General features: G+C 47.1%; 1 protein-coding gene across 1 annotated transcript; it reads right to left on the bottom strand.

The window, feature by feature from the left end:
• Positions 1–1,819: 1,819 nt before the first annotated feature.
• On the bottom strand, positions 1,820–21,844 carry Adsl (adenylosuccinate lyase). Its single transcript, XM_041672440.1, has 13 exons — positions 21,652–21,844; positions 17,852–18,055; positions 15,679–15,723; positions 15,032–15,111; positions 11,392–11,563; positions 10,634–10,680; positions 8,811–8,901; positions 7,533–7,602; positions 7,119–7,266; positions 4,717–4,807; positions 3,799–3,888; positions 3,279–3,455; positions 1,820–2,441 (listed from the first exon to the last, which is right to left on the bottom strand). Exons 1-13 carry the CDS (start codon positions 21,802–21,804, stop codon positions 2,355–2,357), a joined length of 1,455 nt encoding a protein of 484 aa, XP_041528374.1. The 5' UTR covers positions 21,805–21,844; the 3' UTR covers positions 1,820–2,354.
• Positions 21,845–23,611: the final 1,767 nt, after the last annotated feature.

Genomic DNA, 23,611 nt, shown 5'->3' with positions numbered 1-23,611 from the left:
GCCAATGCTCTTAACCTGAGTTCTCTCTCCTGACCCTAAGAAGTTTTGATGTAGCCATGCTTTAAACTTTATCGTGTACATGGGACTGAGTTATCGCCAGGAAATTTTTCTAAGTTGTGCTGTACTTAAATATGCCTATGATAAACAGCTCAGGGTCAGACTCGAAGTCTGAACCAACACAGGCTACTGAGTTGTGTTGAAGCGATTTCCTTCTTGCCTCATGCAGACTGACACTCTGCTGGCCGTGGTGTTGACAGACCCTCCCACACTGTGCGAGCATGAAGACCTGAATTTGGATCCTGAGCCCTCACAAAAAAGCCAGGCACAGCAGTGTGTACTCGGTGATGCCAGGGAGTTCCCAGGCAGACTCTGGGGAGAGGACAAGCATTAGGTTCGAATAAGGCTCTGTCTCAGACACAGGTGGGGAGAGACAGACAGCCAGTACCAATCACTGGCCTCCACACAGGTGCGCAGTGCACACAAACAAATGCATTTTCCTGGATGGGCTGAGCATAACTGAGGCTCATGCTTGTTGCTCTTGAGCTGTATGGAGACATCGGTTTGACAGCTGCCCCTTTCCTTTCCAGCAGAAGCTCTTCTGGCTTTTGTTGTGGGGACCAAGTCCAGGACCCTGTGCATACTAAGGACCACCAAGCCACCCCAACCAATTTCTGGTTCTTTATTCATTTATTTTTGGCTTTTTGACACCAGGTTTCTCTGTAGCTTTGGAGCCTGTCCTGGAACTAGCTCTTGTAAACCAGGCTGGCCTCGAACTCACAGAGATCCACCTGCCTCTGCCTCCTGAGTGCTGGGTGCACCCCACCACCCCCAACCAATCTCTGGCTCCATTACAAAAACAAAAAAAAAAACCAAAAAAACCACCGTTTCATTCCGTTCATCATATGGCCTGGAATTGCCCCCATGGCAATCATCCTGCCTCAGTCTCCTAAGTGCTGGATAACAAGGCCGAGGCAGCAAGTGCAGATTCTGGATACTTATGAGCAAACTGGAATGGCCCAGACTCCCCTCCCACAAACACCCTTGACAACAAGGCTGTCCCCCAGTTCCTTCCTGGACAGGAGGTGGGTTGTGGGCCACTCTCACATAGGCGACAAGGAATACTGACCTCAGGTTTTCTTGTTGGACAACAGACCACGATGTCATTCTTCTACTACACAGTATCTAAAGTGCTGATAGCCGGGGTCCTGTGGTGCAGCACATCTGCCATCCCCACCTTGGAGGCTGGGGTACAAACTCAAGGCCAACCTGGAGATGTCCACACACACTGAATCTCGGACTCCAGCGCTCCTCATGAGACGCTGGGGTCTAGAGGCTGGATGTTCCTCTGTAGACATATTTAAGACTGAATAGAATACTGAATGTGGCGTAAGATCTGGTGACCTTTCTGGACACCATTATCACAATGCATCTCAGAACTTAGTTCTGGCTCTTACATAATTTAAGGTTGATTGGTTTACATTTACCTTACCAGATGAAATCTCGGTTATTATCAAGTTGGTTAATTCTCCTAGTTTTTGTCAACTAAAAATCTGAAACAAAATCTTCATGTTTGTTTTGTAGGCAGGGTTCCTCCATGTAGCCTGGACTGGCCTGACCCTCACTGTCTAACCGTGTAGACCAGGCTGGCCTTTCCTAGCTGAGCATCTTTCCAGCCCTTTGTTTTCATCTACGCCAAAACATGCAGCCTGAAGCAAGGCTGCACATAACGTTCCCCTGCAGGCTGGGCAACTCAGACCTCAGTCTTTGACTAGCCTGTCTAAACAGCTACCAATCTTAACAAAGATCAAAGACTGGCACATGCCATGAAGCAATCCATTTATTCATTAGCATCTCCCTGATAAGCCAGCCTCTCCAAACAATGAAACAGGCACAACCCGAGCTGAAGGACTCAACAGCACCCATTCTTTCCTGCTCTTTAGCTACAAACTTCATGACTTAATATCAGCAAGAAGAACTGAAATTGAGGTATCTGATAATTCTGAACCACTGGATCCAGGGGATTTTTCGATTTAAACCCATTTTCACGAGGACCAGGAATTTCTTGCTCCTTTACAATCCACTGAACACTTGAAAAGAGCTACAGAAGAACAGTGTGTAGCTAAGTGTGCCCGCACAGGACTCGGGACACTACACCAGACATTTGACTAGCTCTGTAGATCAAACTGGCTTTGAACTCAGAGATCCACCTATTTCTGCTTCCTGAGTGCAGGGATTAAAGGCATGTGCCATCACTGTCCTGCTCTCAATGTACATTCTTGAGGAGAAGGAGGCACTTTAGAACTAAATTTCCCGACAACACAACTAGCAAAGTCTCAATGATCTTTCCGTGTCTTCTACAGACTTAGCTCTGCTTTCAGCTCCATCACACTCCCATAGGGTTTCAGCAGGGGATGCACCTCTTCTTCTAGAAATCTGTGCACCTGCCAGGGATGAGCAAACACAAGACAAAAGGAAACGTTAGTTCCTTCCTCAGACCAGGCCAGCTAAAGCAGCCTCCACTGAGCACGTGCTGTCCTCAGCTGCCTATTGGCTAGGTCTCCCAGACACAGCATGTCACAAAGACCCTCATGCCAGGCATCCACACTGACCAGTCCCATCTGACCAGTTCCCAAGGGATTAACTCTCTTCCCCTTGCCTACAGTGACCACACTACCTTAGTGAAGTCCTCCCGAGCAATGATTGTTTGCATTTAACCACGGGGCTCTGTGTACTGCATGTGGGCGTGGCCGCCCTGCCTGTGGAGGCTAAAACTGCACTGAATCCTGCGGAGCTGGGCTGGAAAGAATTTGGGCTTTTGTGATATGAGCCCTTGTGGCCTAAATATTCCTAAATATTCATTCCTTGTTTAAAAAAGCACGGTTCTGATCTTTGAGAAAAACAAAACAAAAACTATTCATTTCAAACAGCTGAGTGAGCGTGTTCTGCAGATGCCTGTGTACTGGCTGCCACGCGCCCGCCGTGGGCGCCCACTGTGAGGCAGAATTCTAAGATCCTTGGGGTGGGGAGGTCTCTACTTTTTTGTTTGTTTGTTTTGAGGCAGGGTCTCTTTACACATTATGCAACCTCTAGAGTATCTAGAACTCTCTATGTACCCCAGGCTTGAATTAAAGGCCCATGTCACAATGGCCAACCTCTACTATACTTTTTAGCCTCCCTACGTGGCCCCTCTCGCATTCCCCCCACAGCCCCAGAGGCCCAGGCTCTGCAACCAGCATTGTAGAGACAGCAGTCCCGAGAGTGCCCTACCGGACAGTTACCTGCTGGGGTGCTCGGCCAGTGAAAGAAGAGGGGTCCAACAGATGCTCCAACTGGGAGTGGATGGGGCTGAAGTAGGCATCTGCCCGAATGCGCTCTATGAGGTCATTGTCACCCCCTTCCTGCTTAACCACGGCAGCTGCCTGCTGGGAGAGCACTCTGATCTTCTCGTGGCAGTCCTGGGGAGAGAGGAGGTATCAGCATCATCACCGGGTGCTTAGACCTCCGCCTGCTGAGGCGGCTATTCCTCAGTGACTCCTCCATGGCCTCTACTCTTGAGCCGGGCGCTCCTCCTTCCCACAACCCTGTGAACCATTGGTTCTTGCTTCCTCCTCACTCCCAACAGATTCAGACCCAATGACAACCTTTTTTTCTGATTCACCTTTTTTTTTTCCTTTGGAGAGTCTATCTATGTAGCCCTGGCTAGCCCTGAACTCTGAGAGATCCACCTGCCTCTGCATCCTGAGTGCTGGGGTTTGAGGTGTGTGCCACTGTACCCAGCTTGATTCACTGTCACCATACCTGTCGGCTGCCCCCAGCTTTGACCATTGCCATGATGATGTTCTCTGTGGCCATGAAAGGCAGCTCTTGCCGGATGCGCCGTTCAATTACCTAGAAGGGGCAAGACAGATGTTTCAACATTATGAGTCACAGAGTACACCCAGTAGGTCAGGAAAATGCACAGTGGGGCTACGGACTGACACTGTTTACAGAGATGGGGGATGCAATGCTTTATTCAGGACCGCGTTTCTCAGTTTTCTTATAAATTTAGATTTTCTCCCTCCCTTCCTTAAAAAAATGAAAAAGTCTTTTAAACTCTCATAAGCAGCTTCATGGGAACAGCCCTCAAGACTACCAATTTGGGTGGCGAGCTGGCCCAAGAGTACTTTTTGCTCCTGCACAGGACCTGGGTTTGGCTCCCAGTGGTAACATGGTTGCTCAAGACCACCCTCCCTGCACTTGCTGAACTTGACTGCTCTACTTCAATGAGTATGTGATGGAGAAGAACCCACCTGGTCAGGTACCTAGAACAGAACAAATGGCCAGGTGTGGTGGCTCACGCCTTTAACCCCAGCATCCCAGGAGGCAAAGGCAGGACACTCTGTGAGTTTAAGGCCAACCTGGTCTACATAGTGAGCCCCAGACTCAAACAATAAAAGCCAACCAACCAACCAACCACGATGAAAACCACACAAAACGAAACAACAAAAACAAGGTGACTAGTGCCACTTCCTCTGCCTGGCTACCTGCTGCCCAAGTCAAGACAAGTCAGTGTTTTTCTCAGTCTGTAAGCGTGTCTATGAATTAAACATATCTGCTTCCCTCTGCTGTCCTGGACTCAAGAAGGGGGTCTGGTAGAAAAGCTCCCCTGGGCCAGACTACAGCACCCCACTACATTCCTTCCGGAGCACTCCCCTTCCCATATCCGAGGCCTCTTACTTTGGGGTACACCACCAGTCCTTCAGAAATGTTCTGCAGGGTATTTAACACAGTATCTGCAGTGAGAAATGCTTCCGCCAAACAGAGGCGTCTACAAAACAAACGCATTCAGTTAATCAAATGTCAGAGACCTACAAGGCGTGTCCAAGAAGCTGCCCTATTGACTTCTCATGCCTTATGTACGCTGGGCAGTTTCCTTCAGTTTCATGATGTCACTACCCCAATGTCCTCACAACCCTCTTATCTTCACTTCTAGTCCAAACCGTCTGCCCAAGCAGCAGACCTTATACGTGAGGCTCTACCTAAGACTCCAGCATCAACCTAGCCATCCCCTCACTGGCTCTTGCTCACCACTACCAAGCTGCTCTCCCCTGCAGTGGGCCTTTTCTCAGTAGCTATCAGGAGCACCTCACTCACCAAGTTCTCTCGTCAGCCACCTAGGCTGGCCTGTTGGCCCCTCTACTCATATCCTTCTTTTCCACCCACGTGGCCACTGGGCCCACGTGGGCTTGGACCCCTGAAGTGGTCTACCTCGTTCAATCTGCACACAAGACTCGCTAAATGACGCTGGGCAATTTCAGCAGGCAACTGAATTCGGTTTTACTGTCTACCACGGCCTTCTGTATCTAAGAGCTTAACACCCACGACTTATGTTAGCCACAGGTTGATAGCGCTTGGAAAAATAAACTGCTCAGCAGTCAGTTTCTTCACTCCCCAACTACCACAGTAACAGCAATTATTCACCAGCATTCACACAGTATCAGGTATGAGGTGCAATCTACAGATAATTTACAGAATACAGGAGATGGTTTAGCCATTAAGAGTGCTTGTTGCAGGGGCTGGAGAGACGGATCAGTGGTTAAGAGCACTGGCTGCTTTTCCAGAGGACCACAGTTTAATTCCCAGAAACCACATGGCAGCTTACAACTGTCTGTAACTCCAAGATTTGACACCCTCACACAGATATACATGCAGGCAAAATGCCAATGCACATAAAATAAAAATAAATTATAAAATTTTTTTTAAGAAAGTGCTTGTTGCTTTTACAAGAACCTGGGTTCAGTTCCCAGCACCGCACGGCCAGCTTCCAACCATGTAACTCCTGCACCAGGGAATCCAGTAGCCTTGTCTGAACTCTGTGAGCACCAGACATGCATGGTGCACACACACACACACACACACATACATGTATGCAAAATACTCATACACATAAAATAACCTAAATTTTAAAAATATAAAATAGACAGGAGGACATGAACAAACAGGTTTTCACAGCAAAGCTAAGACTCCTCTTGGGGCTTTTAGACTCTCCATAGACTAGCTGCTACCTGTGTTCATACCTTAGCCAAAAGGGCACCATTCGCCGACTAGGCAGCTCCCTATAACCTCCTGCTCGTGTCTTTATGTGTGCTCCTGATCACCCTTTAAGTGCCCATGTTTCCTTTCCTTTGACAGGGTCTCCAGGCCAGGGTGTGGTGTGGGAGCTCCTTCTGTCTATGTGTTGCTTTTATTGGTTAATGAATAAAGAACTGCTTTGAGCCTATGGCAGGGAAGAACAGAACTAGGCGGGAAAGCGAGGCTGCAGGCTGGGTGAAAGAAGGGCGGAGTCAGAGAGAAACCATGTAGCCTGCAGGAGACAGATGCTGGGAACTTTACCCCAGTAAGCCACAGCCACGTGGCGATATACAGATTAATATAAATGGGCTAAATTAATATAAGAGTTAGCCAATAAAAAGCTAGAGCTAGGAGCTGGAGAGATGGCTCAGCGGTTAAGAGCACTGACTCTTCTTCCAGAGGACCTGAGTTCAATTTCCAGCAACCACATGGTGGCTCACAACCATCTGTAATGAGATCTGGTGCCTTCTGGCCTGCAGGCATGCATGGAGGCAGAATGTTGTATACATAATAAATAAATAAAAAAAAATCTTAAAAAAAAAAAAAAGCTAGAGCTAATGGGCCAAGCAGTGATTTAATTAATATAGTTTCTAGCTAGCCAGGCAGCTGGGAACCAACAAGTGACCTCCCTCCAACAAGGGTGGAAGCTGACTCCCTATGAGAATGGCCTTGAATTTCTAATGTTCTTGCCTCCAACCCTGTCCCCACGGAGAGCTGGAATTACAGGTGTAATGGGAATCGAATCATAGGCTTTGTGCACACTAGGCAAGCACGCTACCAATGAGCTACATCTTGACACTCCCTTCCTAAGCCATAAGCCATCGCCTCCTTTAGGAAGGCTGCCTGGAGCCTTCAATCACTGCACTAGGGGCTCAGCAGCAAGCAAACTGCTCCAGCCAAAGCTGCTTGAGGATAAGGAAGAAAGCAGACATGTTCAAATCTGCCTTTTTGCTTCCTTCCTCTAGAGCTCCTCCCATTGTGCTGCGTGTGTTGTCCCAGTCACTGACCTGTTGGCACTGTCATCCAGTGTGCGCTCAAACCACTGCACAGAAGCTGTCTGTAGTGGGTCCATGACAAGGGCCATTAGGTGACGGGCCAGGCTGCAGCAGCGTTCGGAGCGCATGGGGTTCCGCTTGTATGGCATCGCACTCGAGCCTGCCCAGAGAAGAGGACAGGATGCAAGGGCAGAAAGGGATCTAGGGACAGCAAATGCACAAACATCTGCTGGGTGCACCTGAAAAGCCACGGGGATACCCACACGCCTCTCCAGCAGGGGGTACCCACATGCCTCTCCAGCAGGGGGTACCCACACACCTCTCCAGCAGGGGGTACCCACACGCCTCTCCAGCAGGGGGTACCCACACGCCTCTCCAGCAGGGGATACCCACATGCCTCTCCAGTAGCCACTACTTCACACTCACCAATCTGCTGCTTCTCAAAGGGTTCCTCCATCTCCTTCAGGTTCGCCAGGAGACGTATGTCAGTGCAAATCTGGGGAGGCAGAGCAGGCATCATTCCATGCTTGCTACACAGGGGACCTGGGGCCAGGCCAGGTGCCAAGCTCTTTTTCGGTTTGTTTGTTTCTGAGACAGGGTTTCTCTGTGTAGCCCTGAATGTCCTGAAACTCACTCTGTAGACCAGGCTGGCCTTGAAATCAGAGATCCACACCTGCCTCTGCCTCCTGGGTGCTGGGATTAAATGTGTGCCACCACTGCCAGGCAGGTAATAAACTCTTAGCATGTGCTGTTGCTGAGTTCAAAGCCAGCCCTACCCTCCTAGAAGCCCACAGAGTTTCTTCTACTCAGGTTTTGTTCCTAAAAAACAGAGCTGACGAATGCAAAGAGCAGACTAGGAAGGTGGCTCTGTACTGAAGGCTGGCCTGGAATGCACAGGGTCCCGGGTTCTAAGGACCATAGAACAGAAACAGAGACATTCTTAGCCAAAAACTGTGTCAAGTGGCAGGAAGCTGATTGTGGTGGCTCTAACCTCAGTGGTTGAGTCATCTAGGCTAGCCTGGGCTATACAGGAACACCCTGACTTGAGTGCAAAAGAGAAAGAGACATAGATCATGGAAAGGTAAGACGATTATGTGTTTTTTTCTCTTTAAGACAGGGTCTCATGTAGCTCAGGATGGCTTTCAGCTTGCTATGTAGCCAAAGAAGACCTTGAACCAATTCTGCCTCTCCCTCTAATGTGATGGAACCACAGGCCCATGCTACTATTTGCCTGGCTGCAGAATTTTGAGTTTAATCTACCCTTCAACAGATGAACATGCTGTAGAGGTAGGAGTACCTGTTCCTTCCCTTTGGCACATCTCAATTTAAAGGCTTTCCTTATAGGTCCCAAATTATCACGACTAACGTACTGAGATATGATTAACTGAAAGTTCGTGTGTCAAATATTTCTTTATACTGTGTGACCATGTCGCTGGGATTGGTTTAATAATTAAGCGGACAGGGTAGTTAGGCGGGCACAGGGAGAAGCAAGATGAGCATCCACTGAGAAAATGTACCAAGCCACATGGCAGAGCGTAGAGAAGAAACATGGGTTAATTTAAATGTAAGAGTTAGCTAGTAAGACTCCACTCGGATATTTGGGAACCGGCAAGTGGGAAAGACACTTCTGCCCACAAGCCTGGGGCTGCTTTGGTCTGTCTGAGGGTTCCTTAAAGTTCCCACCCTGCAAGCTGCTGCCCTTACCTTGTGCACTGATGCCCCTAAGCTGGCCAGCACAGACAGCACTTCAATGTCCACTTTTCGTGTATAGGTCTGTCCTGTGATGATGAAAGCTCTAGAAATAAACAAAAAAGAGATCTATGTTAAAATATGTGACTATCAGGCTGAAGAGATGGCTCAGAAGCTCAGACCTCATCCAGAGGTCCTGAGTTCAATTCCCACAACCACATGGTGGCTCACACCCATTATAATGGGATCTGGTGCCCTCTTCTAAAATGCAAGCAAAACATTGTCTACATAATAAATAAATAAATCTTTTAAAAATATATATATGACTATGACTGAGTGGTGGCGCACGCCTTTAATCCCAGCACTTGGGAGGCAGAAGCAGATGGATCTCTGTGAGTTCGAGGCCAACTTGGTCTAGAGAGCTAGTTCCAGAGTAGCCAGGATCACACAAAAAAACACTTTGTCTTAAACAAAAAAGAAAAAAATGACTGTCAGTTGGGTATGTGGTGCACACCTTTAATTCCAGCACTCTGGAGGCAGAGGCAGGCGGACAGATCCCTGTGTTTGAGGTCAGCCTGGTCTACATAGCAAGCAACTGAACAGCCAAGACTACACAGAGAAACCTTATCTCAACAACAACAGAAAGAAAGGAAGGAAGAGAGAGAGAGAGAGAGAGAGAGAGAGAGAGAAAAGAGACTGTGATATAGACAAACCAAAAATGACCCAAGTGATGGCTTGGCTTCCAGGAATCCTCAGTTATGCCCTAACAGGTAACTGGCTTCTGAATTAAGTTCTTTCTCCTGTTTAATAATCCCCAGCAATGCGGAGGAGGCAGAACCTAGAACACTATGTGCCCTGCGACTACCATGAGGTGCCCAGGAAAAGGAATCATGGAGGAGCCTGGTGGAGCTCAACATTGGTGGCCAGAGTCACAGCTACTCACTGAGGGTCCCAGGAGGACACAGAAGCATTGGCACATCCAGGCACGGGAACTGAGGACTGTAGCCCTCACAGCTGAGGCTGGAGGACTTTGGTGAATTCAAGTTCAGTCTGGGCTTTACAAAGTGAGACTTTATCTCAAACAAACAAACAAACCCAGAACAGAAGAGCAATATGTGCAAAGCTGCTATAAGGAAACCTAGGGGTTGGAAAGATGGCTCAGTGGTTAAGAGCACCTATTGCTTTTTCTCTCTTTCTTTCTTTCTTTCTTTCTTTTCTTCCTTCCTTCCTTTCTGTCTTTCTTTCTCTTTTTTTTTTTTTGAGAAAGGATCTTTTATGTATATAAGACAACTATGTAGCCATTGTTGTCTTGGAACTCAGAGGTCTGCCTGCCTTTGTCTCTTGAATACTAGGATTAAAGTTGTGTACCACTATGCCCAGTTTCAGTTACTGTTTTTGAAGGGGACTGAGGTTTGATACCCAGCACCTACATGGCGGTTCACAACTGTCTATAATGCCAAGTTCCAAGGGATCTGACACTCCCTTCTGGCCTCCATGAGCACTGTATGCACATGCTATACAGACATAAACAAAGACAAAACATCCAGATAAATAAAATAGACAGGAGAGATGTCTTGGCAGTAAATACACTGTTGCACTCACAGAGGATCTGGGTTTGATCCCAGACATAAACAGTGGCTCACAACCATCCCAAACTCCAGTTCCAGGGATTCCAAAGCCCTCTTCTGACCTCTGCAGGCACCAGCCACAAGTGCAAATGTAATACACAGACATGCAGGTAAAACATTCATACACACACACACACACACACACACACGAAAAGGAGGAAAAGGAGGAACAGTTGAATTTAGAGACCCATCATTTTCCCAGAAATGTACCTCTTAAACCCTGCCTTCTCTGTCACCATCTTATCCAGCTGCTCCACCTTTAAGAAAGACAAGACACACCTGTTAGAAATCCAGCTGTTCAAAGGCTGAACGGTGATCCACGATTTAACCCAGCACTCGGGGGCAGAGGCAGGAGAATCTCTGTGAGTCTGAGGCCAGCCTGGTCTACAGAGAGTTCCAGTGCAGCCAAAGCTACACAGAGAAACTCTGTCTTGAAAAACCCAAAATAAAAAAGAGCACTTGTTCCTCTTCCAGACGACCCAGGTTAAATTCCCAGCACCCACATGGCAGCTCACAACTGTACTTAACTCCAGTTTCAGGGAACTTAACACCCTTACGACAATGTACATAAAGTAAAATTAAATGGAAGGAAGAAGAAAGAAATGTAGGTGTGCAGCCTGAGTATACGTGGACTGGTCACCTAGCCGGGTCTTGGGCCTCTTCCGACACATTCTGAATCAGTCCTATCAAGCCAGAGACAGTCTTGTCTTGTGGGCTGGTACCACTGAGTTAAGCTGTCCCTCAGGTCACTTTCAGAATACCCTTTTTTGGGTACTGCATACCTTAAGAAATGAATGCAGTATGGGTATATTTTTATTCTATTGTTTAAATACTTTTGTGTGTGCATGAGCACACACTCACGTGACACGAGTGTGGAAACAGGACAGCTTGCGGGAGCTGGTTCTTTCCTTCCACCATGTGGGTCCTGGAACTGGCTCAACTATCCATTTTGCTGGCCCTCAGAATACCTTCTGGTGGTCCCCCTCGAAGAGCTGCAGGAAGCTGGCCTGGGTGCCAGTAGTACCCTTCACTCCCCGAAAGCGGAGCTCATCACGGACACGCTTCAAGTTCTGGAGGTCCACGCAGAGATCTTGAATCCAAAGGCAGCAGCGTTTCCCAACCGTGGTCAGCTGAGCAGGCCTGAAAGGAGGACAGAAAGAACACAGAGGTCCCACATCGAGGCCACCATTACCAGCTGGAGAGGTAGTGAAGTGAAAACTGGGGAAACCAGTAAGACAAACAACGGCTAAAAGCCTGAGCAAAGGAAGGACGCAGGGCAGCAGTGCTACCGCAAACTAACCCAAAGGGCGACTAGCATACTCCTCTACCAAGACCTTTTCACACCTGGAATCCCAGCACTTGGGAGGCTAAAGGCAGCAGGTATAAGGCCAGTATGTATTACTCAGGAAACACTGTCTTTCAACAAAACAAAACAAAACCATGAACCGAAAAAAAAGAAGAAAACAACAACCACCACCAAAAACAAACCATGGACTGGTAAGATGGCTCAATGGGCAAAGGTTCTTGCCTGCAAGCCTGATAACATGAATCTGGTCTCTGGGACTCACATGGAGGAAGAAGAGAATCAAGAGTCCTACAAATTGTCCTCTTACCTCTATCCACATGCCCCAATACAAATGGAAAGAACATAGATTTTTAGCCAGGCAGTGATACACACCTTTAATCCCAGCACCTGGGAGGCAGAGGCAGAGCTCTGTGAGTTTGAGGCCAGCTTGGTCTACAGAGTGAGTTCTAGGACAGTCAAGGCTACACAGAGAAACCCTACCTCAAAAAAAAATTTGTTTGAAAGAGGCTATTTTCCTTCTAGGTCCTGGGGATGGAATCCAGAGCCTCTACAGCTTAAAGAGACAAGATTACTGACATAAAACTGCAGCGCCTAGAGGTGTTTTAATCAAAGGCTAGGGACAAAGTATATTGTGTAGATGACCAGATGTTGATAAGAAATGCCTACAACAAAATCACAACCATCTGTACTGAGATCTGACGCCCTCCTCTGGCGTGCGGGCATACATCGAGGCAGAATGTTGTATATATAATAAATAAATAAATCTTTTTTTTTTTTTTTTTTTGATTTTTCGAGACAGGGTTTCTCCGTAGCTTTTGGTTCCTGTCCTGGAACTAGCTCTTGTAGACCAGGCTGGCCTCGAACTCACAGAGATCCAACTGCCTCTGCCTCCCGAGTGCTGGGATTAAAGGCGTGCGCCACCACCGCCCGGCTATAAATAAATCTTTAAAAAAAATTAAAAAAAAGAAATGCCTACAACAGTCAGTGACATCCGGTCATACTGGGAAATCCTAAACAAGACTTCCTTGCTGACTCCTGCGCAGACTGACCTGTGTGGGCAGCACATGGCCGCACTAATCATGGCAGTTGTGAATACCAACCCAACCGATGCTCACAACTGAAGGGGCAAACAAAAAAGGGCAGATCTATGGATGGGATGCTGCCCAGTCATTAGAAAAAATGAATTCCAGACACATACTACACCATGATCAGATACATTTTACACCAAAGAAGTCATCCACAGAAGGGCATCCACTGTACATGACTCCATTTAGATGCAGTCTCTGAGGTGAGCAAATCTACAGAAAAAACCAGGGTTGTTTGCCAGGGTGGGGAGGGGTGGCAGAAGAGATCGCTGATGGAGATATTATAAAATTAAGGTGTTAATTATCACACACTGTAAATATACTAAAAATAATTTAGCATTCTAAAGGTATTACGAGGTTTTTAGGGCTATATTTAGTGATTATAGAAATGTTTACGTATTCTAAAAATAAAAACTTCAGGGCTGGGATTAATCCTGCCATGCATCACGGGGAGGCAGATGCAGGCAGAGCTCTCAGGTTTGAGGTTAGCCTGCTCTACACAGGAGTTTCAAGCTAGCCAGAGCGCAGTGAGCCCTGTCAGAAACAAAACAAAATAAAATAAGAAAAGCAGAAAGAACAGGGTTTGGAATGCAGCACTAGGGGAGAGCTTCTGTCAGCATACACACAGACCAAAAGGGCACCATATCTCATCACAGGTGGTTGTGAGCCACCATGCGGTTGCTGGGAATTGAACTCAGGACCTCTGGAGGAGCAGCCTCTTAACTTCTGAGCCATCTCTCCAGCCCCTTCACACTGTCTTATGAGCAACATTCTGTTGGGTATTACTCCAACCTCTGGGTATACTGTACCTTATTTAATCATTTATTCTTTTATCTGTCAAGTCATCAAGACTGGTTTCAGTGATACCACAAATGACATTCTCACATAATGCTTTCCCCTGAGTCTGGATTACTGCCCTGGGCTAGACACTTAAGAAAATAAAAAATAATAATTAATAATAAAAAAACTGGGGCTGGAGAGATGGCTCAGTGGTTAAGAGCATTGCCTGCTCTTCCAAAGGTCCTGAGTTCGATTCCCAGCAACCACATGGTGGCTCACAACCATCTGTAATGAGGTCTGGCGCCCTCTTCTGGCCTGCAGGCATACAAGCAGAGAGAATACTGTATACTAAATAAATAAATATTTTAAAAAAAATAAAAAAGCTGGATGGTGGTGGTGCATGCCTTTAATCCCAGCACTTGGATCTCTGTGAGTTCAAGGCCAGCCTGGTCTACAGAGAGAGTTCCAGGATAGGATCCAAAGTTACAGAGAGAAACCCTGTCTCAACAAAACAAAACAAAACAAAACAAAAAACTCAAAAAAAAGAAAGAAAAGAATAAAAAGGAATGTGAGGGGCTGGAGAGATGGCTCGGCAGTTACAACACTGGCCACTCTTCCAGAGGACCTGGGCTCCATTCCACACAGGGATTTATAACCTGTAACTTTAGCTTCAGGGGATCTGATGCCTTTTTCTGGTCTCTCAGACATCAGACATGCAAGTGGTAGAGAAACATGCATACATACAGACAAAACATGCACACACATTAAAAAAGAAGATAAGTTTGTGAATGATTCTTTGCTTTTGATAACTACAAACTGCTAATTCTTGGGCCAGTGAGGTAGTTCAGTTGGTAAGGAGTCTACTAGCCAGTCTGATGGCCTGAGTTCAATCCCTGGACCACATCATGGAAGGAAGGAACGAACTCTTACAAGTTGTCCTCTGACCCCCATATGTGCAGCCACGACCGCACTCAAATAAATAAATAAATTTAAATAAACACCGTCATTAAAAAGTTATATTTTCATCATTGAGATGGTCTCACAGTGTTGTCTGTCTAGCCTACACCTTGTGGGCTCAAGCTACTTTCCACCTCAGGCCGTCAGTAGCTGGAACTACACTTGCATCCCTCCATGCATGGAACTACGCTTGTCTGCCTCCATGCATGGAACTACGCTTGTCTGCCTCCATGCATGGGACTACACTTGTCTGCCTCCATGCATGCGTCAATGTAGCTTATTCACTCTTTCTTGTCATTCTGGATGCAGACTCAGGAGTTCAATCATGCCAGACAATCACATTCCCATGAAGCAACAGCCCCAGTCCCCAGAGAAAGCTTCTAATCAAAGCTTCGGACACATTTCTCACCAGTGTCCCGAGTTATCGGCCTCAACAGCACACAGTAAGTTCAATTCCCCAGCAGTCATCTTATCACTTACTGAAAATGTGTGAAACCCAAGGTGGGCAGAGCAGCGTGTTCCTTAGCAAAATCAGCAAGCCTCGAGATCACTCTAGCAAGCTACAAGAAAGAGCACGTGGGGGAAAGGGCGTGAATTAACTGAGTTCTTTATGTAACTTCAGCTAAATGTTCCCAAAATTTAACACGAAATTACACCTTCAGCTCAGTGAAGAGAGTGCTCAGGTCATTTCACCCTTGTGTCCTGAAGTCCCCGGGCAAGGACCACAGGACCAGCATATGACAGCTGAGTCGACTCCCTACCATGCCTCGAGCTATTTTAAGACCATTGCAGAAGAACAGGACCAAGTCATGGCTAACCCGACACACTCTGGCAAGGCGTCTCTGGTTGCACCGACTACATTTAAAAGGCTTTAAAGCAATCAACCACTTCTACTCTTCCAGGGTGGCCTTTAATTCTGAAATTAATCTTTCCCACCGCAGGGATTAAGGATGCGTGAACACCGTATTTATGTTTTAACCCAAGAAGAAACAATTAACTCCGCAGATGACTTACAGAGTCCCTGACTTGACAACATTAGGTACAGACACTGCCTGAATCCACACAATTTCAGATGGCTCCTATTATGAGGCATCTAAACTGGCAGTAAACTCCTGTCAGCATCTTACCTTTGGCAAAAGCAGGTCAAATGCATTTCTCAGAATAATGAGGTCCTGAAAAAGAAAATTCAAAGGTTTCACATTAAACAGTGTCAAATAGTAGTATTATAGTTTTAATACTTTCTGCCATTAGAGCTGGTGTCTCAGCTAGCAAGCAACCCATCTCATCATCGGCAAACAAATGTGCTCCAAAAGATGTCAAGAGGCTGTTTTTCCCTCATCACCATTTAAAAACATGGAAGTGGGGGTGGGGATGTAGCTCAGTGGGCAGAATATTCACCTAGCGCATGCAAGGCCATGGGCTCCAGCCCCAGCAGCACTCACCTAGAAAGGTGGTAAATACCTGCAGTCTCAGCACTTGAGAAGCAGAGGCAGGAGGATCACATATTCAAGGCTATCCTTGCCCACACAGCACGTTCAGGTTAAAGATTAGTTGGTATTGGCTACAGGAGATGCTCTTGGGGGTGGGGAGCAACATACGGAGCAGTAGGACTACTGGGTTACGGGGACACAAGAGGACAAAACCTTTATTGGCCACACTGACTCATTTCTTCTTTCTTATATGAAACATTCCATCATTAGTCTCCCTTTTTCTCACCTGCTTGTTTGCTTGCTCATTCATTCATTCATTCATTCATTCATTCGAGGTAAGGTCTCTATGTATCTCTGGTTGTCACAGAACTCACTCTGTCCCTGCCTCTGTCTCCCGAGTGTTGGGATTACAGGTTGAAGCCTCCCTCTCCTGGTCATCTATGCCTGTTAGCACAGGAAGGCATCTAGAACATCAGGGTTTAAGAAGCTGCAGTTTCCCAGAGAAGAATCTAGTGTCTCATGTGTACCAGACAAGTGAGCAACCACTGAGCTCCACCTGCAGGCCGCCAAGCCGCTCTCATGGGAGGTAAGAGAACGTATTTTGGGTGACTTCGAAGCAGGCCCCCACATCACAAGGATCACAGAGACAAAGCATCACTGGGAACTTTAAAAAAAAAAATGATTTTCCGAGTCAACAAGATGGCTCAGTGGGCAGAGGTGCTTGTCGCCGAGCCTGCCAGACCTGAGCTGCACCTCAAGGGCCTACACACTGGAAAAGGAACACCAGCTGCCTATGTTGTTCTCTGACCCTCATGCTCACACCATGGTACACATAACCCCCCAATAAGTAAGTACATGTAGTAAAAGAATATTTTCCAAGAGGAGGATTATTCTTCCTCATCTGACCCTTACATAGATATCTTTAATTATGCATTATTTAAAACTAAAGAGGAGCTGGCCCCCGTGGCTCCCGCCTGTACTCAACTACTCAGATGGCTGAGGCAGGAAGTAGAGCAAGCGTTCCAGCTGAGGACCAGTCTAGGTAACACAACAATGTGCTGAGACCCCATCGCAAAAGCAAAAGTTGGGAGTGATGCACACCCTTAACCCCTGCGCTTGGGAGGCAGAAACTGGATCTCCGAGTTTGATGCCAGCCTGGTCTACAGAGTGAGATCCTGCCTCAAAAAAATGTCATCTTCATCTAAAATTTATTTGGAATCTAATTTCACGTCTCACAGGGGCAGAGTGACAAGTACTGAAGTCCTGGTTGTGCGTACGTTTCAAATGACCCTCCTCCTCAGGGTCTCAAGCTGTTTACAGGAATGCGCCACTGCACCCAACCTACAGAGCGCCTGGCTCTTCTACTTATGTAGTCACAAGTTGCTTCTTACACAGTTCTGTATACATTTCCTCACGTGCAGAAATGGGGATAACGAAGTCACACTCAAATGACTCAGTGCTCTGTGAACTCAGGGACAGGTCAGCTTTTCTGGAACTAGAGGCAGAAACAGCGGCTGACGACAGAGATGGTTCACTGGTTAAATGCACTGGCTGCTCTTCCAGAAGACCTGGGTTCGAGTCTCAGCACCTACACGACAGCTAACAACCCGCTGTAACCCCAGTTCCAAGGGATCCCACACTTTCTTCTCACTGGGCAGGCACGGCACACACACAGTACACAGACATCCATGCAGACAAAGCACCCAAACACACAGAGTAAATAATAATTACAAAAGAACAACTGCGATACTATTTTTCAGAAGCCAACAGTGGTTAGAAAGGCCCCCGGTCAGTTTGGAAAATTAAGAACACACAAATATATCATAAAGGCTGGATCCCAAGCACAAGCTGCACATGCACAGGCTCCTACTGTATTGTCTCCGACGTAACAGGAGGTGGCACCGAGGTGAATGATGCCGGCAGCTTTGGGACAGCAGTGGCCGAATGTGTGCACGTGAGCCATCACGTCGTGCCGCAGGCGCTTCTCTTCCTCGGCTGCCATCTGGAAGTCAATGTTGCTCAGGTTTGACTTCATCTCCTGGATCTGGTCATCTGTGATAGGCAAACCCAGGGTCTGCAGAACACGCAAAACAAAGTCCAGTAACCTTTATGTTCAAGTACGTGAAATGAATTAATTCTAAAATTAAAACCTGGGGCGACAAGTTCAAGTGTATGGGTTCCAGGAGGAGGCATGGAGGAATTTTCTAAGAAAACTCCTAAATAGGAAACAACAGAGTCCTGGTGTTGACTGTTAACTCCTGCCTCTCTCGTTCTTGTCTTTGGGCTCACGTGTCATCAGAAAAGGCCTTCTCTAGCGTCCCGTGTCAACGCGCTGCTGTATGACATTGTCACACATTAATTAACCTATCCCACTCTCTTGAAAGCACACTGCATGAGGAGAGAGCTTTGCTCTATTTATTACTTAATCCTTTAGGCACCTCAGTGTACAAAGTGTGGCGGCCTTACACCTGACTCAGCTGTACTTACAGCAACTAAACAGCCATTCCATAATGCTGGGCTTAGTGCAGTCGTGCTGTGGTCCCAGCACTTTGGAAGGAGAAGCAGAAGGACCCCGATTCATGTCAAACACTCTCTCCAAAGGAAAACAAGCCTGGCTTAGTTGCTAAAACGCTTGCCAGGAAAGCCTGCACTCATGCAGAGGTGGAGGGAGAGAACCTATTCCACAAAGATTGGTCACGTAACGTCCACATGTGTGTCCCCACCACACACACACCCATAGATTAATACTATGATGCTGGGAATCTCTTGTAGTCCACCTAATCTTTCATTTCTCTCTCTTGTTTTGCTTTTTCAAGACAGAGTCTTTGTGTAGTCCTGGCTGTCCTGGAACTCTGTAGACCAGGCTGTCCTCAAACTCATAGAGACTTGTCTGTCTTTATCTTTAATTCAGTGCTGGGACTAAAGGTAGGCACCACCACCACTGGGTCACTTCTCATTTTTTTTTAAAATTTATTTTATTTTATGTGTATGGGTACAGTAGTAGTACGAATTTCTCAGTGGTAACCAACAGCTCTAAAACTGGACTTAAGGCCTGCTCAAACAGAAGGGAAATCATGCCCAGTTCTGGAAACTAGCTGGGCTAATGAAGTCACGGATCTTGGAGAACCTGCAATGGATAACCTGTAAACTACATTCTAAATATTTGTCTTTAAATCCACAGCTAAGTGTAGGTCTCACTCCCATCAAATAAACTTCTTGAGTCCATCACAGAGAACCATAACTTATCAGGACAGAGTTGTGAAGCCCAGTCCCAACTGATACATCTATAGCACCATTGCACATAAGGCTCAGAGATCCTGGCAGAAGGGAGGTCAGAAAGACTGTGAGAGACAGAGGAAAAGGGGATTTGTGGTGAAATTGTGTCTCCTAGAAACGCCAGAAGCTATACCCACGAAGTCTCACCAACACACACGGCTGCCTAAATGTGAGCTGAACAAAGATGACACCAATCACAGACATGCTAACAAGGAAGGGGTGACGCTCAGGAGGCCTCAACTCTAGACAAAAAACGACAGCCAACTAAGGAATGCTGAGAGCAGAACAGTCTTAGGTTATCCAACACCAAATGGTCAGCCGGGAAACAGACATGCAAGTAACATTATACGGACTGAGCAGGTTGTTTGTATATACTGGGAACACACACACCAACAACTATTAAAGAAAAAAAGCCTGTATGTTTTGAGAAAGAGCAAGGCGTGTGTGTGTGTGTGTGTGTGTGTGTGTGTGAGAGAGAGAGAGAGAGAGAGGGAGAGGGAGAGAGGCAGGTTACATGGGAGAGGGAGAGGCTGGAAGGAAACGGAAGGGAGAGAAGGAATTATAATCTCAAAAAGTAATTCAAATAAAACTTATGTACATATGTGTACGTGCGTGCATGTGGCCTTTCATGTGAGGGCAGGTTCTAGTAGGATCTAGAAAGGATGGATGTTGGATCCCCTGTAACTGTGGTGTTACAGGCAGTTGTGAGCTGCCTGATATCAGTGCTGGGAACTCAAGCCAGGTCCTCTGCAAGAGCAGCACAAGCCCTTAGCTGCTGTGCCGAGCCACCGCTCCATCAACAAAGCTTCTCTTCCTTTAAATGAGGGGAAGAAGACATGCTGTTTACACATATTTAAGGACTGTTAGACTACCATAGAAGGCCTTAAAGCAGGCTTGGGACCAGAAAGCACTGGAGAAATTGCTGCCATCCTTTTAGTGATGTCTGGAAGCACAGTGGAGGGGTTGGACAGGGAATGCAGGATGAAGGTTTGCTTCCTAGGCACTGAGTTCTTGGTGAGCACACTGCTAACCTGCTCTTAAACTTGAGAAGCATTACAGCTCTCTGGATCACCTTCCACTTCCATCACCTTCTCTGGAAAACCTCTTTTTCAATACATTTTAAAAAAATACTGGACTGAGGTCAGACAGTGGTGGCGCACGCCTGTAATCCCAGCACTTAGGAGGTAGAGGCAGGAGGATCTCTGAGTTTAAGGCCAGCCTGGTCTACAGAGCAAGACCCAACAGCAAAGTCTACAAAGAGAAACCCTGTCTTGGGGGAGGGCCGTGTGTGTGTGTGTGTGTGTGTGTGTGTATGCATGCATGCATGGATGTAAGTATATACTAGGATGAATAAATTGTACATGCAGCCCATGTAAGAGAAACCATTAAAGTGACGGTGTTGTCGAACCCTTTAACCTCACACTAGGAGGCAGAGGCAGGCTGATCTCTAAATTTAAGGCCAGCTATGCTGCACAGTGAGACATCATCTCCAAAGACAGACAAACCAACCTCCCCCAACACTTAAAATCAAACCACTATCAAAAAACAACTCTGCAAACCCACAAATCCTCTACAATAAACACTTGCCCAGATCCTCCCTTCTCAGAACAAAATACATCCAAGGAAGAAGCAATGGCAGCGCAGAAACAGATTCCAAAGCTGTCACTAACTTCAAAGGCACCGAGGAAGATGGAGAGGTTAAGGGTTCAGCTTAGGCCCTGCAATGGATCCAGGTTCAAATCCCAGCTCTGCTGTCAGGAGCCAGCTCTGTAACCGAGGGCAAGCCTTGCTCCCTACAGACTTGGTTTTGTCCCTCACAAGAAAAAAAAAATGTGGACTGCAGACATGGCTCAGTGATTAAGAGCACTTGCAGAGGACCCACGTGGCAGCTTACAACAGGCTGTCAACTAATTCCCTCTCCAGGCAACCAGGTATGTGTGTGTGTAACATGCATAAATGGAGACAAAACATTTACACGCAAAAAAATTAAATATAAATACGTCTGTTAAAAAAGGTGGGGGAAATCATCAAGTTTGCAACGCAGCTAAAACAAACTTTTTTTTGCCATTTATTTTTTGGTTCGTGTGTGTGTGTATGTGTTTGTCTGTGTATGTGTGAGCGCGCGTGGAGGTTGGAAGGAAAATACTATCCACCACGTCGACCGGGGCTCGAACTCCCGTCTGCAAGCTTGGCAGCAAGCGCACCCCCCCCCCGCCCCCAGCCTGCAAGATTTAAATGACATGTGCCATGAGCTGTGCTGTGGAAGGAAGCTAATTCCCAAAGCCTTGGCCAAACTGAAGTCTTACAAAGGATGCGCAGGACTTTGGGACTGTTGCCGAGGCAACAGGTGCTCGGGTTGTGACCTTCCTCGCGACAAGGGGCACGGCCAGTTACCTGCTCAGCCTCTGCCAGCCACAACCACAGCTGCCGCCACGTCTGGAACTTGTACCTGTCGCTGAACAAGAAGCACATCTCGTGGCTGGCATAGCGGGACGCCAGCGGAGAACGGTAGCTTTCAGGACCGCCAGGGTCTCCGGCTGCAGCCATTTTCAGCACGCGGCAGCGACAGACACGAGCAGCACGGACAAAGGCGGAAGCCTGGGCACGCGCTGGGCGGGACTTCCTCTCTCGGCTCCGCCCCCAAGCGTAGCGTTGACCGGGGTGGTGGAAGTACCGGTTTCGTCCACCCCTGCTGCTGCGTCAAGGCATTTAGCTTGGTTTGTACGGAACACGATTAAAACTTCTTAATCGATGCCCACCCGGTGCCTCCTCAGTGCTCTCCATCTGAGGAACACACATTAGCACCGGCCTTTAACACAGAAAGGGAGGTTCCGGAGGCATTTGCAGGGACGCCGGGAAGGAGCTCCAGTGGAGCCTGGAAGTACTGCGACCCGGCAGGAACCTGACTCCGTGGGAGACAAACTCCTAACCCCCTGCGGGTTCCGTGCTCTGAGAGCTGCCTGTCAGAATTAAGTCAACAATCCAACCCGTGACCGCTCCGGAACAAATCCAACCCGAAATTCAATTTTTCTGTGGCAGAATAAAAATGAAAATCGTATGCTTTTTTTTTTTTTTTTTTTTAAAGAACTAATACTTAACCGGGCGGTGGTAGCACACGCCTTTAATACCAGCACTCCGGAGGCAGAGGCAGGCGGAACTCTGTGAGTTCTAGGCCATCCTAGTCTACAGAGTGAGTTCCAGGACAGGCTCCAAAGCTACACAGAGAACTCCTGTCTCAAAAACCCCCTAAAACCAAACAACAACAAAATCCCCCTCTTCCCCCCTCCAAAAAAAAAACCTAAAAACTTGATACTTAAAAATCAATTGACTTCTATATTTGCACAGGAAAGGGCAAAGCAAGATAAATTGATTTTCAGCAGAAAACAAAAGAATCAAAAAATAACAAAAAAGACCTGTGTTTGGGGCTGGAGAGATGGCTCAGCAGCTAAGAGCACTGGCTGCTCTTTCAGAGGACCGGGGTTCAATTCCCAGCACCCACATGACAACTCACAACTGTCTGTAACTCCAGTTCCAGGGGATGTGACACCCTCACACAGACATTCATGCATGCAAAAACACCGATGCACACAAAATAAAAATGAATCATTAAAAAAAAAAAAAAGACCTGCCTTTAAGATTGCTCTGAGACTGAGCGGGTGAGGCTCCAAGGGACAGCAGCGTGTGGGGGAGATGGGGGTAATCACGAAAGTCACTTTGTTAGAAAGTGACATAATGGCTAACACTTTATTTGGCAATTAAGTACAAACGTTAGAAATAAAAGCCATTAGTAAAAAAGTAAATAAAAAATCCGAAAAAAAAATTGTTTTGAGAAGTCAGGCATGGCATTACACATTTGTAAACCCAGCACGTGGAAGACACAGGCAGGAAGATCAGGAGCTCAGTCATTCTTAGCTACATAGTAAGTAAGCCCCGGCTAAGACAATGGGAGCTGCTTGAGATCCTGTCTCAAACAACTATGTCCCACACAAACCCTAGCAGATAAAAGGGGCTGCTGCAGGTTGCTGCAGTGTGAAGCTAAGCTCCTGATTTGCCCACTTAACACTACTGCTGACAGTTACTTTAATAAAAAAATTGTGAGACAATGCTGCTCCCTGGAATTCTCTATGTAGATCAGGCTGACTTCTTAGAGAGACTCTGTCCCCGGAAGTGTTAGGGTTAAAGTTGTGTCGCATGCCAAGCTCCAACGACAGCAATGTTTTTGTTTTTATTTGTTGAGACAGGGTTTCTCTGCGTATCCCTAGCTATTCTAGAGCTTCCTTTGTAGACCAGGCTGGTTAGAACTCACAGAAATATGCCCGCCTCAGCCTCCTGAGAGCTGGGATTAAAGGCTTAT

The sequence above is a fragment of the Microtus oregoni genome, unplaced genomic scaffold (assembly GCF_018167655.1).
Source record: "Microtus oregoni isolate MIOR12 unplaced genomic scaffold, Mior012 000022F_ref0000154, whole genome shotgun sequence".
Classification (NCBI taxonomy): Eukaryota; Metazoa; Chordata; class Mammalia; order Rodentia; family Cricetidae; genus Microtus; species Microtus oregoni.
Note: the sequence above shows the minus strand (reverse complement) of the source record. Positions and strands in the feature narration are given on the sequence as shown.